This window comes from Neovison vison, chromosome 10 (assembly GCF_020171115.1).
Source record: "Neovison vison isolate M4711 chromosome 10, ASM_NN_V1, whole genome shotgun sequence".
In the NCBI taxonomy this organism is placed as follows: Eukaryota; Metazoa; Chordata; class Mammalia; order Carnivora; family Mustelidae; genus Neogale; species Neogale vison.
The window spans coordinates 72,473,522-72,491,363 of NC_058100.1; the positions used below are offsets into that span (position 1 = coordinate 72,473,522).

General features: G+C 52.5%; 1 protein-coding gene across 6 annotated transcripts in view; it reads left to right on the forward strand.

The window, feature by feature from the left end:
- Window positions 1–17,842, forward strand: part of ATP2B4 (ATPase plasma membrane Ca2+ transporting 4) — a 95,894-nt gene that overhangs the window by 35,793 nt on the left and 42,259 nt on the right. For all 6 annotated transcript variants that reach the window (XM_044267655.1, XM_044267650.1, XM_044267652.1 and 3 more), the window contains exon 2: window positions 8,257–8,896. In XM_044267655.1, the coding sequence (XP_044123590.1) occupies window positions 8,704–8,896 (193 nt within the window). In that variant the 5' untranslated portion in view covers window positions 8,257–8,703. The remainder of the gene's footprint in view (window positions 1–8,256; window positions 8,897–17,842) is intronic.

Below are 17,842 nucleotides of genomic sequence, written 5' to 3' on the forward strand. Positions count from 1 at the left end.
CCCGATAAGCCTTATCTCCTGTTCCAAGTCCCTGGAGGTCCTCTGGAGTCCCATTTTCTCAAGGACTCACAGGAGAGGGGCTTTCCAAGGGAGGATCGTGGTCTGTCTGGGAAAGGGGGAGCCCTGAGATGACTGGAAGGAGAGACTGATGCTCTGGGAGAAGGAAGAGCAGGAGGGGGTTTGTGACAAGATCTCCTCCCGGGCCTCTACCATCAGCCTAGGTCCGAGAACCCCATCCGAACCAGGCCCCCCTTGGACACCTGCGAAGGGCACTCCCCTGGTGTTATGGGAGGTGGTGTTGCAGAGATGCTCTGTCTCCTCTGCCGTGTCCTCTGCTGTGGGCCCCAGGCGGGCACGACAGCACCCTTGTTAGGGAGCGTGTTAGAAATGCGTATTCCCAGGCCTGCTCTCACACCACCAAATCAGAAAGTCTGGTGGCAGCAGCAGGGCCCACGCATAGGTTGTACTCAGCCCTCCCAGAGGTTCTGATGCTCACCTGAGCTCCACAACCATGGCTCTGAGGCCGGCTGCCAGGGCAGGCCCCTTTCCTGATGCCCACAATCTTCTCCAAGTGGAGTCCTTGCTCTTCTGCCTGGGACTTGCAGGAAATGGGTGGGCTGAGAGGAGGCCTGGGGGCAGGGTGGAGGTTCTCTGTGCTCTGTACAGGGGAGACTGTCATGGAAGGGAGGGGTGTGATGGGCCTGTCCCCCAGGCATAAAGTCCAGTGTGCGGTACCCTGACGGCCATCTGGGTCACTCAGAAATAGTCCTTGGCTTCCTCGGCTGCTGAGCTCTGGGGGCAGAGCCGCGGCCCGCAGCACCCCCTCCTGGGGGATGAGCTGTGCCTTCTCAGTCCAGGCCAGGGGCTCCCACCTCTCCCCCACTGCCCCGAGGACTCCACCAGCACCTGAGACTAGGAGCTACGAGATCCTGCTCCAAGAGCCAAGGGAGATCGACCCTCCTCTTCCTTTCCACCAGCCTGGCATGACTCTGCTGAAATTTGTTTCTAAAAATAACCCAAGATCCAATCCCGCTGCTAAAAAGCCCCTTTGTTCCCTTGGAACCAAAATGTGGAAAAACCACAGAAAGCAGCCCCAAGAAAGGCCACGTATATTGTCCAAGAGAACCTACATAATGGACATTTGCATGTCACTGCCCAAGGTCTGTGTCCCGTCCCAGTTCTGAGGAGCTGCTCCCCACCTGGGTGTGAGAAGCAGACAGCCTTGCAAACCTGTATCCCGAGCATCTCCCGTGAACAGGTGGGAGGGACTGGGAGAGGGTGTCGGCGCCCTTTTCATTAGATAGCAGACCTTCCGCGAGGCCCTGTCCCTCCCTCCTGAAATGGGCTCTTGTCCTCCTTAAGCAGCTGAAGGAAATGGTCATTGTTACGGTTCCATCCTGCACATTAAGCTCTAGCTTTCTGTGAACATTTCCCTGCACCCCTGGGGTCACAGGAGTGACCCAAGCCAAATTGACTCAGATTCTGTGGAAGAAGGCACATTCCCCATGGCTCTGGGCCTGAAGGGCTGCCCTTTTTCATCTTGATGGATTGATGCTATTTTAGGATAAAGCTAGAGGGGGACACTGCCCTCTCAGGCACATTCTGCTCTAGCGCCCCGACCCATGCCTTAAAGCTTCCTGTCTTCATCTCGATGGTTTCTGGGTCTCTGACGGGAGCTGAATCTCAGCAAGCCAGATGATCAGGGACAGGCTACCAACCTCGGGTCAATTCTTGGTATCACTGTGTAGAGAGAGTTTGAGCTTTCGATGAGCCCTCCCTCTCCCTGCCCCTTGAAGCCGTTAAGTTCGGTCCTCTTCGCCATGGCATATTTTTGACAGTACAGCCGTTCTAGGATTGCAAGTTTTCAGGATCATGGTAGGTTTTGTTTTTATTTGTTCAGATCTCAAGTGCAGAGTAGGAGGATGACCATACCATTGGTTCATGGCCTCTCTTATCACTGGGCCACGCGAGGCCCTCTGCACGCTCACTATTACCCCACATCCTACATCTGTCCCCTTCTCCGCCCATGAGCAGCATTCTCATGGCCTCATATGTATCTTTTTGTTTAAATACATCCCTTAAAATGGATAGCATCCTTTTAGAGTGTGTGTTTTTAATTTGCATAGACGCCATCAAAGTGCCCTGCCCCACCCCAGAGCTGTTTCTGAGATCACCGGCATCACCGTGTGTACATCTGATCTGTGTTTCTAACTCTTGCCTAATAGCCGCTGTTATCTAGTGCACAGATTCTGCCCGCCCATGCCTGGACGGGCAATCTCAGGTTGCCGTGACCAGCAGTAACGTTCTAGTGAACACCCTTACACACGCCCCCCGGCTGAACTTGCATGATCGTTTTTTTGGAAGATGCGCCCTGGAGTACAGGATGAGGCCAGAGTGTGCATGGACATAGTTTTGCCTTAGAAGTACCAGCTGACTCTGGAGAAGAAGGAAGAATGCTGGATCCCTTAAGGCTCAGGGGTGGACGGTGACCCTTTTTCTCCAGAAAGATGGCTTTGATTCTCGCACTCCATTTCTGCCGTGGGACTGAAGGCTTGCTCAGCATGGCAAACGGGGAGGAGAGGGGTCAGTGAGCCAGCCTCGTGGGTGCTGCCTTCTAACCAGAAGGTGAGGTTCTCTCTTCAGGAAGGGAGAATCCTCTAGAACCCAGGTCCTAGGAACTGGCTGAGAACTAGCATGGGGTTGTAGGGCCTAGACCACAGGCCACATCTTGCCATCCTGTGGTCAGTACGGAAGGCTGGTTTTGATGCCCTGGCCCTCACTTGGCTTCTTGGCATGGACATGGTTCTTGAGCATTCTGATGGGGGTGATGCCCACCACCCAGACTTTAGCCTATGTTCTCTGCCTCTGACCTTCTTCCCCCATGCCTCCAAAGGTTCTCCGAAGACTGAAGGAGGACGTGTGCTCAGATATGCTTCTGCAGGGCAGCAGGCATTGGAGGAGCCACAGGGCAGGGCAGGCCTGGGGAGGGAAGGAAGAGCCTGGGACCGTGCTGGGGATGGGCTGCCAGACCTGAATGGCAAGAACTAGAGTCATGGAAATGAGGGGCCTGAAAAGAGAAGGGAGCAGAGAAGCCTGTGTGTGGGGTTTAGACCTTCAGAGAGAAGGGCCGGCCAGGAAAGCTCCACGCCAGGCAGCCTGCTGTGGTCAAGCGCTTGCCGGATTTCTTGACAGGACATGGCCCTCTCAGAAGCCTGGGAGGGCCCCAAGGGCAAAGTAATGCTTTGGAAACGGGAGGCGGTGGCCCAGGCAATGCCCCTGCTGGAGAGAGGAGAGAGAGAGGCTAGCGCAGGGTCTCCGTGTCTCCAATCACCACTGAGAAGGTGGTCCCCTTCCCTGTTTGAGAGCCTTTAAGGCTGGCTCTTGGGCAAGGCATGGAAAGTTTTATGTGGACCTTCTCAGCAGGCTTTCCGAGGTAAAGCCATTGCTTTTTTTTTTCTTTTGTGTCACAAGATGGTCCTTGTCCTTGGGGCAGGGTGGCTTGGATTCAGCCTGGGGCACTAACCCTGGCTTTCTGAAGCTCTGTTTCCCTGCCACAAAACGGCAGCGCCCTCCCTGCGGGGCTGCGGGTGAGGATTCAAGAAACAGTATGCGCAGTGATGGTAAGAGCTGCTGTGCACAGACCAGCCACTCTGTGTCGGCAGCTCTGCCAGGCCCCATATAACACACACGCACACGCCCGCGCCTCTGACCTCTCCCGTTCCCACATAAGGTGCCCGGCTCGTTGTAGGTGCTCCAGTACTGTTATTTCCCTCCTGTCCAACCCCTGACCCCATTGCCTCCCTGTTCCTGCAAATAGGGAGGAAAACAGAGCCTCACTTGGGAAAGGGAGCCTCCGGATCAGAGAGAAGGGAACAGGGTATGGGAGGGGGGTGCTGGCATAGGTTTCATATTTCAGTTTGGTGCTATCTAAGGTGGGACTGGCCTCCCCTCCCCTCCCTGCCCCAGCCCACAAGAAGTCTTCCCTCCTTGCAGCCTGGAGGCCAGTGTTGAGGGCCGCCTTTAACTATTCCAGGCAGGTCCAGCTGCAGAGCGGAGCCAGCCTGATTCCCCAGCTCCTGGCCCCTCCTGTTTCCTTTCTCCCATTTCCATTCATACTTCATTTCCCATGCATCGGGCCAGATTCAATAGGAGCCTTTGGCAGAGGAGATTGGGGGGTGGGGCGGTGGCTTCCTTTTGGACCCTCAAAAGACCCCACTCTGTCCCCTACCCGGAGCTACCCTTTCTCCTCATAGTCTGGGGCTGTACCTCTTCCTTAGCGCTGGGAAAGCTTCCAAGAATAAGGGATTCCTTGGACAAAATTGGAGGAAACAGAGTGTCTGACTATTGTTTATGGTTTGGTGGCTCAGAGCATGCGGTTCTTGTCTCTGGCAGCTCCGTTTTGGAGCTCTAGAGTAAGCCCAGGAGGCCTGAGGCTTATCACTTTCCAGGAAGTGGGGGGCAGTTTGCTTCTCAGGTGGTATGGGTATGGGAGGCCCCTGTAACGTAAATGTAGTTGATTCTGTACGAGAAAGAGGAGGAAGAGGCCGCATTTCCTCTAAGTGGAAATGGATGTTTTCTGTACTCCAGAGATGCTGCATTTTAAAGGACCTCTTAGATGTTTGTCTGAAAGTGAGGAGGGAAGGAGTAAGGTGTCACAAAAAGAGCGCCAGGCAGCCAAGGATGCTGACTTGCCAAAGACTAAATCACTTATTTATTTTTTTGGACTTCAGTGTCCTCATCTGTAAGGGAGTGGCGGGAGCGGGGAGCTCCTAGCTGTCTCCCTAGAACTGATACATGACCGCACTTTCACAGGTCATCCCAATGGTAGAACAGATGTTATAGGACTTTAGGAAGACAGACATTGAGATGATTCAGTGATCATGTAAAGTAATACGATCACTTGCCCCTGAAGGAGGCGATGGGAGAGGGTTTGCTCTCCCATGCTATCAACCTTTAAGCAGGCACAATGCTAGAAACCGCGAGTGAGAACATACCTTACCCAGAACGCCCCAAGCTAAATGACTAATTCTGACCTGATGAGAGGTGGTACCTCCCAGGCGTCTGAGCGCTGAGTCTGAGGCCGAGGCCGAGGCTGAGGCGGGGTGAGCGCTTACAGATGATTCTTTGCCAGTTGCCTAATAAGGACAGGGGCCAGGCAGGCTCGGCAGTTGCAGAGAGCTCACATTCTAAGAGCTCAGGGAGAAGCATGGGTCCCCGCAATGCCTCCCAATTCCAGAAGAACTTTCCTAGAGATCCCACCTTAAACCAGGGCCCCAGCTGACACCACCTTCCTTGACTCTAGTGCTTGCCCTTCCTCTGTGCGTGTTTCTAGAGCTAACCTGAAGCAACAAACCTTGTTCCCACAAATCACACGCCCCATATGTTCGTGTCTGAAGTGTCCTCTTCTCACTGGTTGCCCAAGTGAGTGAAAAATGTCTCCTCTTTGATATCTTGAAGAGAGGGTCAAAGTAAGGAATTCTAACTCAGACTTGGCCCTTTCTAGAAATCTAAGGCTGCCTGGCCTAGTGGTATTGCCAGTGGTTATACCCTAGCTAATGGTTATTGCTGATGAAGCTGCTTGGAATTTTCCATTCTTTTTGAGGGTTGGGAGTTCCCTCCGGCAAGGAAAGATGGAGGGGCACAAGGAACTTATTGGCCTTATGCTTAAAGGGCTAGATCCCAGAAGTTCATTAGGATCAAAGTAAGCCTTCTCCCAGCACTTGAGAGCAGACATACCGGACGCTGGGCATCTTTCATCTAAGCCTTCCAGGCACTAGTTCTAGCTCTCATTGCTGTCCTTGATCACTTTCTGAGGATGGCATGAAGAGGTAGGGCTCATTCCCCCCTCACCCCCAGGTAAAGGCGGGAGGAACTGAGCCCTAAGAAGGACAAGAGACTTGCCCAGAGGATACCTGGGAAGATGGTAAATCTGGTTTAGAATCTGCTACCAATTATTTAACAACGTCAGATTAACTGGATGCCTACTGTGAGCGGGCTGTCTTCATGCACTGGGGATGAAGCCCTGGACGAGACCAGTGCAACCTTTGCTCTCAAGGAACATAGAAAACAAATAAACAGAAAAAAAGTAAAATCTGATTTCCGGTTTAGCACTCCATCAGTTTGGTTCTCAACATCCTCTTGAAAGGTTAAGGAGCTCTACTTAAGGGTCAAGATGGGTTTCTTACGGCTAGAGCCCTTCCCACTGCTTCCAGGCTTAGGCGGGAGGCCGAACTGGAGGGACATTCTGTGGTACCCCTGGAATCCTTGGGCCAGCGGGATGATGGGAATCTGACGCACTGCCTCACGTTCCTCCCGGACCTCTGCTCCCCAGGCTGCTGGACATCTAAAAAGAAAGGCAGAAGGAAGAAAAAGAAAGGCAGTATGATATTTGGAAAACAATAGCAACAACGAAACAAAACCCTGCCTGCTTAGCCCTCTGTCGGCCAGAGTCGCTCTAAAAATCTGTGGGAAAAGGAAGAAGCAAAGGGTACACTAAGGGGGGAAGCAGGAGTATAGCCAACTCCATCCCCTGGGACCTGCCGGGAACAGGATTCATGGAAATCAGCCGCAGCTTTGGCCACATGTGATTTTTGGAAAAGTAACTGGTAAAAGGGGCAAGCCTTTATCTCATGGTTCTTGTGCTTCTCCATTCACCTTCTGGCAGGGAGGATGTCATCTGTGTGTTTAGAGAGGGGCTGTCCAGAGCTCCTTGGCACCCCCTGGTAACTGAACTCAAGTCAGTGGGTTCTGGTGCTACATTTAGAAAGAGCCCCTTTGGGATGCCTGGGTGGCCCCGTTGGGTATGCATCTGCCTTCAGCTCAGGTCATAATCCTAGGGTCCTGGGATCGAGTCCTATATCAGGCTCCCTGTTCGGCAAGGAATCTGTCTCTCCCTCTGCTTGCCGCTCCCCATGCTTACACCCTCGCTCTCTCTCTGACAAATAAATGGATAAAATCTTTTTTAAAAAGGGGGGGGAATACCCCTTTTTTGAGCCTCTTCACATTTAAATGATGTGGGGGCGCCAGGGTGGCTCAATCAATTAGACGTCTAACTCGGATTGCGGCTCGGGTCATGGTCTCAGGGTCATGGGATCAAGCCCCACATCGGGCTCCACGCTGAGTACAGGGTCTGCTAAAGATTCTCTCTCCCTTTGCCCCTCCTCTGCTCTCTCTCTCTCTCTCAAATAAACAAGTGGCTGATGTGTGACCGTGGGTCCCATGTGACAGGCAGGAGCTGCTCTCTGAAGTAAGAACAATGTGGGGATGAGCCTTGCCACCGTCAGCCCTTTATAGCCTCACTTGCTTGTAGCTCGGCCCCTCCCCAGAGTCAGAGGGGGAGCCCCCGGCTCTCTGAGGAGAGAAATGCTGGTCTGAGATAATCTAGTGCTCGCCCACTTGCAGGCTCACACTGCTCTCGTGCTGACCTTGCTGTGGCCTTGGGCTCCAGCCGAACTGTTGCTGTCTTATCCCTGCCAGCGCAGTAACTTTAACTCTCAGATTTACCCTTAAACTCTCTTCCTGCTCCTTGGAAGGTCCTTCTGTCCCCTTTATGTAAAAAGGCTCCACCCCATATGGCCGACTGCTGGTTCATTTTACTCTCCCCTTTCGGACTGAGGGGAAGCTTTTTGGAGGGGTGGGGCTTCACTCCTAAGACTCGAACCCAGTTCCTGACCCATTGAGGGCAGCGGCGGCGGGCCGTGGTATTTCTGGCTGGCCAGAGGCTAAGTATTCTGAGGGGCCCCAGAGGACACAGACATTGTCTATGAGGTTACCCTCCTGGTTTGTACCTGTGTATGCTGGGTACAGGGTGTGCGGGCGGCAGACTGGCCGGCCACCCTCCAGGTCACTCTGATCTGGACTCCTCTTCTGACCTCTTCTCCCCTGTTCGAGGCAAGGTCAGACCAAAGGATTTCATGGCGGGGCCCTCAAACTGACAGACAAGGGAGAGCATGAGAGCTGTTCGTTTCTGGAACGGCTGGATCCGTGTCCCTTGGCTCGAGAGCGCTGTGATGGCAGGACGGGGGTGTATCTAAAATTACTTCTCTACAAGGGGGTTCACAAGCTGCGGGGGCCTCCCAGGGAGGAGCGGGCCTCTCCTGAGTCCGTCTGCTCAGCCCGGGCCTCGGCCACCGGTTGGGCTCAGGCATCTACTGTCACCTAAACCCTTGTGCTAGGATGAGTCCCTCTTGCCCTCGCAGATGCCGATCCTCGTGGCCGTTCTAATTGTTTTTGTCTGTCTTTGAATCTTTATTCCAGAGATCCAGTTGTCAGCAGTATCCAGGGAGCCCTCCTCTTCCTCCTCCTCCTGCCGCCTCTCTACCACTGCCGTTGCTGGTTGTTGCTAAGGTGGCCTCCATGGTAACATGCACATCCTGTTTATACCTCCATCTGGGCAAGTTGGTCTAAGCTAGGAACCTACCTACCCTGGACAAGCACTTCCGTCACTCCCTGGGGACACCAATCATCGTGACACGTGGTCCGGCTTCCACTCCGTTCCCCCATCCTCTTCCTCCTCTCGCTGCCAAGTTTCACACACACAAAAAGATCTGGGCTAGAGGCTGCTCTAGTCCCATCTATTTCCTCACTGGGCTCCCCGAGAAGCAAGAAGTAAGAAGAAGTGAGGCAGAAAGGCGGAAGTTCCCGAGCAGTTGAAGGGAAACTCCTCGTTTTCTCTGGTCGAGGGGCTTGGTAACAGCAGGCAAAATGACGAACCCAACAGAACATGCCTTGCCGGCCAACTCGATGGTTGAGAGCCACGAAGTGGACTTTGGCTGCACAGTAATGGAACTGAGGAAGCTCATGGAGCTGCGTTCCTCTGATGGAATCGACCAGATCAACGTCCACTACGGGGGGGTGACGAATCTGTGCAGTAGACTGAAAACCAACCCCGTGGAAGGTAAAGGCCGGACCAGGGGCGGGGACCCGGAGCAAGGTGGCCGGTGTTCCAAACCGTTGCTTCCTTAGCTCCTGGAGGAGGCAGGGAGAGACCTGCCTGGTGTACCTGTGTCTTTTGCGAAAAACGTGGTCTCTGAAGCACCGACGGGGGGTGAGGCCGTGGAGAGCCATTTCTTTCCTAGAGATGGTGTTCTCTGAAGATCAAACTTTTCTTCTTTTTCTGTATCAACGTACAGAAAGGAGACGGTTCGTCTCTATTTTACAGATGTTTGTGTTAGATGCTTTTATCAGCAAACAATCAAGTCTCTGATTCAGGATCGGTCTCTGATTACAAAAGAATTTAAGATACGGTTCTGCTCCACACTGATCGTACAGTATGACTGGGGACAAGGGGCACGGGAACAATGGATGAGTCCATCTACCCTAGTGTGACTCCTCTCCATCGTAAACAGTTAGGAATAGGGTGGAAAGTTGTAGGTTATATGGGTACACCGGCCATATCTTTGGATTATTCACTTTGTGTCATGTCGGGGAATTACTGATGACTTTTTCAACCCCGTCTGGTGTGCTTTACCAATCATTCTTTTTAATTTCTTCTTAAAAGAGAAGGGGAAACCTGGCTTCATGCTTCCTGCCTCAGTTCAATTGCCTGATAAGCCATGGTAACACAAAATTTTGCCTCCTCAAAATGGAGACAGAACCAAAGGATCCTTCTTTTCTCATGTAGACGTGGTTATAGCCTCCCTCTTACAGGTTCCTACTTGGTCCTGTCAGTGAGGCGGGGCACGGCTGAGCAGCACGAGACAGAGCAAAGATCTTGCCCTTTAGATGCCTTTAACCTCTTGACGTGTGCTATTTCTGAGCCTTTCTTGGAGGCTACGTCATTTTTCTTGCCAAGTCTAAGAAATTTTGACCCCTGGCCAATGCTGTAATTTTGTGACTTAGAGTTCAGACTCTTCAGAATTAAAGAGAGAGAGAGGTTTCTGTCTATTTCTGTACATTGCCCGTGTCTTGCTTTCTTTGCAATCAGAGAGAGCTGCCCTCCGTATTCTCTTTCCTTCTAGAATTCAGTTTCCTATCTCTCATGAGTTCAAACTCTAGCTCCATCATTTTTTAGCTTACAGTTACTAGTGTTCATATCACTGAACAGTTTTCTTAGCCTCTCTGAGTCTCTTTCTTCTTTGAAACTGATGTTAGCACTTAGCCCGTACGGTTATGGGAATTAATCATTGGGATTACATATACATATGATGTGTGTGCAGTGTTCAAGCTTATAATGGGTATTTGATAGATGGGCTGTCTCAGATTAAAACAGAGCCCATGTGTCTGATAGCCATTTGCCGGAACGTGAGTGCCCATGGAGCGCAATGTATTACCTTCTCTGGAAAGGCTCCCTTAGCCGGCGGCCATTTCCTCCTTTCACCTCTTGATGTCGGAGAGATGTGGTTCGGATGCTTAGCTGCTTTGGCGACGCTCACTCTTTGCCTTCTGGCTAGACTCTAATGACTGCCCTTTGGGCACTGATTACTTCTTGTCAGCAAGATTTCTTTATTCTGCCACTTCTCTAGTAGTTTTGGCCTTAAATAAAGGCTATTCATATTATAGGTTGGCTGAGAGACGGAGGAGCTTGGGGACACCCGTCAGAATTTAGGCGGGACCTTTGTTCCCTTCCTACACCATTCGTGATTCTTGTGTTGAGCTATCTATTTCACAAAGTGAAACTCAGGTGTCCAAATCAGCTGGAACCTGGGATGCATTGATGTAGTTAATGCCCTTTGATTCTTTCCCCGGTGCTAGGTTCAGACCTACAGTTGAAAGCCATGCCTTCTGATGGCAGGTGCCTCTGCTGCTTTGGACCCTGGCCGTGTCTGAACCCCGGGACCCCTACCATGGGTGCCGTTGTCTGTTGCCATCCCCCTGCTTCCTTAGATCATAAATCTGTATCCTGATCTGTTGCAGTGTAAGACTTGTCAGAGGGCTGCTGCTGGAGCTAGGGATGCGAGGTGTCCGAAAAAAATGTTTCCCTGAGTAATATTTACTCCCCAGTGCCGACAGTGACCTCCTCATGTGTGAGAGGAATAAAGGCATCGAAAAGTAGACACAGAAGAGCTATGACACAGAAGTCCCCAGACAAAGATGATGCTGAGCTATTTAGTGGGGCAGGCCGAGAAAAGAGCATCACTTTCCGGGTGCTTCAGTGAGCTGATGCTATAAAAAGCCAGCTGGTTCACAGAAGACCACACTGAGGTGCCTGACAGCCTTGCATAGGTCTGTCACCCGTGGGAGGCCCCTGCGGACTAAGAATAAGAATAAATTCACCTGGTGCTTGAATTCTGCCAGTTGGAAACCTGGTGACATCTGGGGAGACAGGTTCCTAGAGGATGACCCTTCCCTTTTATTTTCTGCTGGGTTTTGTGTAGGTTTGACAGATTGTTTTATACCATAGCTAGTAAGGGCCCTAATGGAACTTGGGGTTTATAATATTTATGACACTGACGTGGTTTTATTATTGGAGATTTACACAACTGTGGAGGCAGGGGAGGGGGATTTAGTGCTACTCATCCCCTATGCCCCCTCCCAGGCCCAAAGGCTTAAATGACCCGCCTAAGTTCTTATGACTGGGTAGACTATGATGAAGCAGAGATAATTTAAAAGTTTGTTTTATCTTTCATGGCCTGATAAAATGTCTAATTGTGATGCAGTGCTAATATTAATGTAATAGTAGCTTATGTGCCTTGAGCATGCGGGGCTAGTTGGAGCAAGAGCCGTTGCCTCAGGGGCCGAGGACTGGTTAGACGCGAGGATGCTGGGAGGCGCTCGGCTTCCACAGCGTCCGGTAACAACAAGACGCCAGGCTGAGAGTGTGTGCAAAAAAGGGAAGGAAAGTTAGGGAAACCAGAAGGGGTGGGAGAGACATGAAAGAGGATACAAGCTTGGGTCTCAGTGACTAAAGGCCTCCGCCTTCTCGGCTCTGTCAGACAAAAGCAGCGAGGCAGGCCTGAGTGAGTGAGCTGCGTGGCCTGGGCTTCGTGTAGGGAAAATCTGAGCGTTTCGCATCAATGGTTAGTTGGCCTGTTTCTTTCTTCATTCCAATGTTTTCATCCCCCTCCTTCTATTATCTTCTCTCGCCCCACTCCATCACCCCCTTCCCAACCAGTCTCTCCATCCCCCAAAGAGCAGAGTATCTGGATGGCACCCCCTGAGGGATAGGCTTTGGCCTCCCAACTGGCTTTCCATGGTTCAGTGAGCAGGAGAAAGCTTTGTGACTCTGGAAAGGGAATCTCTGGGGCATAGGGAGAAGGAAAACGTCATTTTCCCAAGACTCAGTCTCTCTTTGTGTGTAGGAAGAAGAGACATTCCTCTTGAGATTCTTTGGGTCTAGACAGAAGAGTTGCATGAATCCTTCTTCCTCCGTAGAACTTCTCCACATTGGTCCTCAGCTCTGCTTGCCCTCTTCGGAGGAAGAGTGATGTCTCCTGAGGGGGGAGCTAGGCCAACAATCAGGAGGAAGGTCTGGGCGCAGACCAGAAAGGGCAGACAAGGGAAGCCCTGACTGAATAATAAAGCATTGCCTATAGGCTTCTTTCAGAAAGCTAAAAACAATTGCTGTGGATTTGGATCTAGTCGAGCAGAATGTTGGTGGGAACTTCCGTTTCACCTTCCCTCTGTACCCCTCGACTTCTCTGCAGAGCGGAGGCCGTGGCAGGGATCCAGAGGGCTTCTCGTTCCCTTTCAGCCATATTCAGGAGCTGGGGACCCCATGGCGGATACGACAGACACAGTTCCTCCTACCATCGAGCTGATAAGAGGATACACAGAAACTAAGGCAATTTCAGAAATACCATCACGGTGCTATGAAGGGGAAGAGCTGGGTATGATGTAAGCAGCCAGGACAGGGACCTAAGCTAAAAGGACTGCAAGGGAAGGGACTTGGAAGGTGAAGGTGACTCCTGTACATCTGATTGTCTGGGGAGGCTCTGGCCTGGCCTCGTTCTGTGGTAATTGCTACCGCTCACCAAATGCTCCTGATAAAAGATGCAAGCATCTTTGCCTCACAGAATCACTGAGCAGCCACTAGGTTTGGGGAGCTGAGATTCTCTGGGGAATAAAAAGCAGGAAGGGAAAGAATCTGTTTTAAGACAATCCAGCCCAAATTATGATTCTGGTTCATGAACTGCAAAATTTGGGGTAACACTTCCTGCCACCCTAAGATCTCTTACATTCCTGTTCCCAAGCCTTGGGTCAGTGGCTTGTTTTACCAAGTATTATCCATTTTTTCCACAAGCTGGGATGTGCAGAGATGGGCTCTTCCTCCATGGGGCAGATTGAAATTTCCAGTAACATCTTCAGTCTGGAGAAAAATTGAATAATGCAGTACTACTGCATTATACTATTAATATACTATTAATGCAGTACTACTGCATTACTATTAGTACCTCCAATGCTAGTATTATTTACATAGTAAGGTAGACAAGAAATGGAAGTGGATGAAGTAATATAAAAAGTTCTGGTATTTCTCCCACACTCCGGCAGACAGATGTATGCGCCCTACTTAAAGACCACTGCTTTAGAGAATGCTAGTGTTAGGGGGGAGGAAAGAACCAGGCGAGCGAATATGGGATTGGGGAGGGATGTGAGAGGAAGATGGCAACTGGTTTCTTTGGCATTTCCCTCCCTATCTTTAGAGCGTATGGTGTGTTTTAGAATATCTGTATTTAGGAGTGTATCAATTTCAGAATAGAAGTATAGCCAAGCTCCGTCTCTTTCCTCCAGCCTGCTGCCCTGTGGCCATCACCTTGAACTCTTGCCCCAGCTTGACTAAAGATGCCAAATCAGTGATCCCAAAAGTCGTGTGTGTGGGCCTGGCTGCAGAGGCCAAGAGTCTGGCCTGCTCTGCCCATCGCGCTTTGGGCAGACCTATTAGCTCTACTTTGAGATGTGGGAAGGACTCAAGCCAGAAGAGTATCTTGGCGGAAAGGGAGCGAGGGTGGAGGTGGGCAGACCAGCTCGAACAGCCAGAAAGCAGCTACGCCGTGATGGAAGTAGTTGAGGCAAGTCCAGTAGCTTCATAAAAAAAATACTTAGTACTTTATAGAGGAGTGGGAAAGGCTTCCTACCAAAGCCCGGGAAGCAGCATCCACAGCTGGAAGGAGGAGGGCGGGTGCTGGAGAAAGAGCAGAGTGAAAGTGCCCTCCCTCTGTCCCTCCTTCCCCTGCAGGGAGTTCCAGAGTTGCATCCTGGGAGTTCCCTGTCGGATTTGACTTACACGCCCAGGGCTGAGCGAACAAACGAGGCCAACAGTGTGTGACCACTCTGGGCCTTCTCTTCCCAGCCCAGCTCCCCAGGCTCAGTGAAATCTGTTCTGCCCCTCCTTACCCAGAGCGGGGCTTCTGGGCTAGCTGGCATAATGCTGCCAGGCAGGGGCCAGAGAAGTCTTGAGGAGAAGAGCCAAGGCTTCCTGGCCCCGAGAACCCTCCCTGCTCACTCCCCTTCCACCTTGCCAGGAGCCCTTTGTGCTGCATTCCTTTGGGAGCTCTGCAGAAGCTCCTGCAAGTTCAGTGTTGTTCTGAACTTTCTTCTTGCCTTGCACTGAACATCAGCCGGGGCTGGGAAGAAAGATAGCACTCCCTCCTTGGCTGAGGCAGATGTTGCGTCTCCCCTCGGAAGTAGGGCTTTTGCTCTTTTTATTTAGCTCCGAGGTGTGAGCACCAGGGAGCGTGACACTGGAGGGACACGCGCGTGCACGCATTCCGTGTGGGAGCAGGTGGCCGAGCAGAGGGCTGCAGGAGGCAGACGAGGGGGCTTTCTTTCTTTGCACCCCCTTTGGAGTGTGCAGAAAAGGCGTAGAGTAGAGGGCCAGACAGCAGGAGACGTGCTGCCTTTCTGAACTGAGAATGAGGAAGAAGCCATTCTTTCCGTAGTCTGAAGTCTGCCACCCCGGACAGACGGCTTTATCTCTAGGGGCTGGAATTCCGGCAGACTGAGAGCACATCTCCCAGCTCTGGGTGTGGTGAGCCGCAGATGCTGATGTAGGGAGATGTTCGGTTGGTTATAACCTGTGGTCCCTGTACTGATTTTGAACTCCTCCCCTGAGCCCCCAGTCCGAGGTGTTTCAGGTAGGACTTGAAAGGTGTCTTTCTTTAGTCGGACTTGAGAGGTATTCCAATGTCTGTTCTCATGCACCAAAGCTGACTGCCTTCGGATCAACGCGAGAAACCTCTCCCTTGTACTAGCTGTGTGGGAGAAGGTTCTGCTGTCTCTTTGGCAAGGCAGCATAACTCAGACAGCTGGGAAGTCCCTCCTGATGTCTAACTTCACCCCACCCTTTCTGGGGCTAGGCCGGTTCTCATAAGGGGTCCCTCTGCCGCAGTCCTTGGCGTCCTAGGGAGGATGGCGTGGCCCTTCCCTGCTGGATCCAGGCCACTGAAGGCTGGGCTTGCAGCCTTTCCTCCCAAGCGCTGATTCCCTGCATAGGCTCACAGCAGACGCAGATTTTCCACCGCTGCCTGCTGGCAGAGGCCGTGTAACTCCCCAGCATGGGGTGGGGTGATGACCTCACAGCCTGACATTCTTGTCGCCTCTTCCGGCTCATGTGTTCAGTCTGGTTCTTACGGCCAAAAGTACTCCTGATTTGGGTGGGGCTTTCTCGCTCATGTTCTTGGGGACAAAGATTCCTCTCATTTTTATTTTTTTTAATGTATTTCTAAGGGAAATCCTTTTCCTGCGTTTCCAGCATTCTCTCCCTGCCAAGTGTTCCTTCCCCTCTCCAGGAAGCTGTGCGAGTATTTTTGAAGCAACTGCAAAGATCGGGGACTCATACCCTCTCCTTGGTTGGCCGAGTATTTCTGTGAAATTACAGCTGTGGAGAGCAGGGCCTGAGAGCCTCTGGGGGCAGGAAGAATGGAATGGAAAGCCCAAAATTGGGGATTGGCTGAGCTCCCAGTCCCGCATGGCTTTTCCGTGTCCGCCACAGGTCCAGAGAGAGGATTCCCAAGGCTGTGAGGCTCCAGCCCCCACCCACCCCTCCCTGCCCAGGGCACACTGGGAACTGGGACAGCCACTTGCTGACTTAAGGTAGCCACCACAACAGCTGAGGGTCGCTTAAGGTGGAGCGGACAGAGGAGAGAAAATGGCAAAAAGGCAGTAAGTGTGTGACTCAGAGCATCTAGGCAGGAGCCAGTCCTGGCCTTTTGTTGCTCTCCTTAATGAGGCTCGTTTGGTTTGCTTGGGTCCAAAAGGGCCATCATGGACCTTTGATCGAGTACCAGATCCATAGGCTGGACTCTGACGGGCCTGGCGTCACCAGCTCTGAGGACGGGAAGAAGGCAGGACTCATTCAGCGCAGGCGCGAACGGTGGGAACAGGACTGACTGGCTTTGAGGCGCAGATGAGAGCGGCACGTGGACTGCTCTGCCCCGAAGGAAGCGGGGTGACCGACCATCCTGTCGTCCTGGGACTGAGGGGGGCTACAGGTGCCATTAGGGGGGGAGCGGGGCAGGAGCCTGAGTGACACCGCCCGGGAGTCCCAGGCACACCAGGGACCAGTCAGTCACCCGCAGTGCAGCCTCCGTGTAGCCACTCCCCACCCCCGGGCCCCTTCGGTGTTCGGCCTGGCATCCAGCTACGGCCCAGGGTGTGGTATCACCTCTGCCCACGGCTTACATAACCTCCCCAGGCCTTAGTTGACTCCAGCGTAAAATGGGGTTCACAGTAGCTGCCACCTAGGGGTTTGCGGTGCCTGGATGAGAAGATACGAGCGTGCCCGCTGAAGCATCTGGCACATAGTAATCACTTAGATGTTAGCAGCCTGATTTATTACTCATCCGTTCAGTTCATTCAGCACATTGGTATGCATGCCATGTGCCAGGCACTGCTATAGACCTGAGGGACAAAGACGAAAGTCCTGCCCTTGTGGAGGGCGACAGACAGACCTCCTAAGGGAATGCGTCATAGGCTGTCTCAGGGAGAAGACCTGTGGAGAGGAACACTGACACAGGACAGGGGCATGGAATCCTGGAGCAGAGAAGCCACAATATTAAATAGGATGGTCAGGGTCGGCCTCACTGAGAAGGGGACATGTGCGCAGAGACCCCAAAGATGTAAGAGAATGAGCCCTACCTAGCCCGTGAGGAGCCCGCTGAGCCAAGGAGAGAGCTCTGTGCTGGGCCCCAAAATAGAAGCTTGTCTAACGCGCTCAGGGAATGGCAGGAAGGCTCGCCAGGCTGGAGCGCAGCAAACCAGGAGCAGACAGTAGGAGTTAAAGGGTGGGAGGCCAGGGCCTCTTTAGGGGCCTTACAGAGCATCGTAACGGCTTCGGAGCCCAGTTTCAGTCCCAGTAAAAGCCAGCAGAGGATTCTGGGTAGGTGGGAGCAAGGTTACCATTTAGAGGACGGCTGTCATCACCCAGGCGAGAGGCAGTGCCAGCTCAGACCAGGATGGTGACAGTGGAAAGTGAGACGTGAGAGGACCTTCGGTATTCTTTGAAAATAAAGCTGCCAGGGCGTGCTGGCTTCATGGATAGAGTGAGGAGAGAGAGAGCGAGGAGGCAAGGGTGGCCATGGGTATTAATCTGAGACCAGAGAGGGCGGGATGACCTCAGATGGGGGCTTTCAGTCCAATCTTTGTTGTCACTGCTCTTGTTTTGGCCTCTGCTGGGCCCTTCGGATGTCCCTTGAGATGATCTCTAATACCTGCTGTGTGCTTTGCTCTCACCTCGTTAGGGGAGGAATGGCATCTCCTCTGGCATCTCCTCGCGGCTTCCCAGGGAGATGAACAAAGGATCAGAATTCCTTTCCCTCAGGCCAACCTGGCCTCCAGTACAGCAGCCCCAAACTGGCAGAGCCCTGGGCTCTCAGGTCCTTGGGGAGAAGGAGCCAGCCAGGACCCCCTGGCTGCTCAGCCTCTGCCTGCCTGGGGGTCAAGAGGCCCTGCCCAGAAACACTCCTTT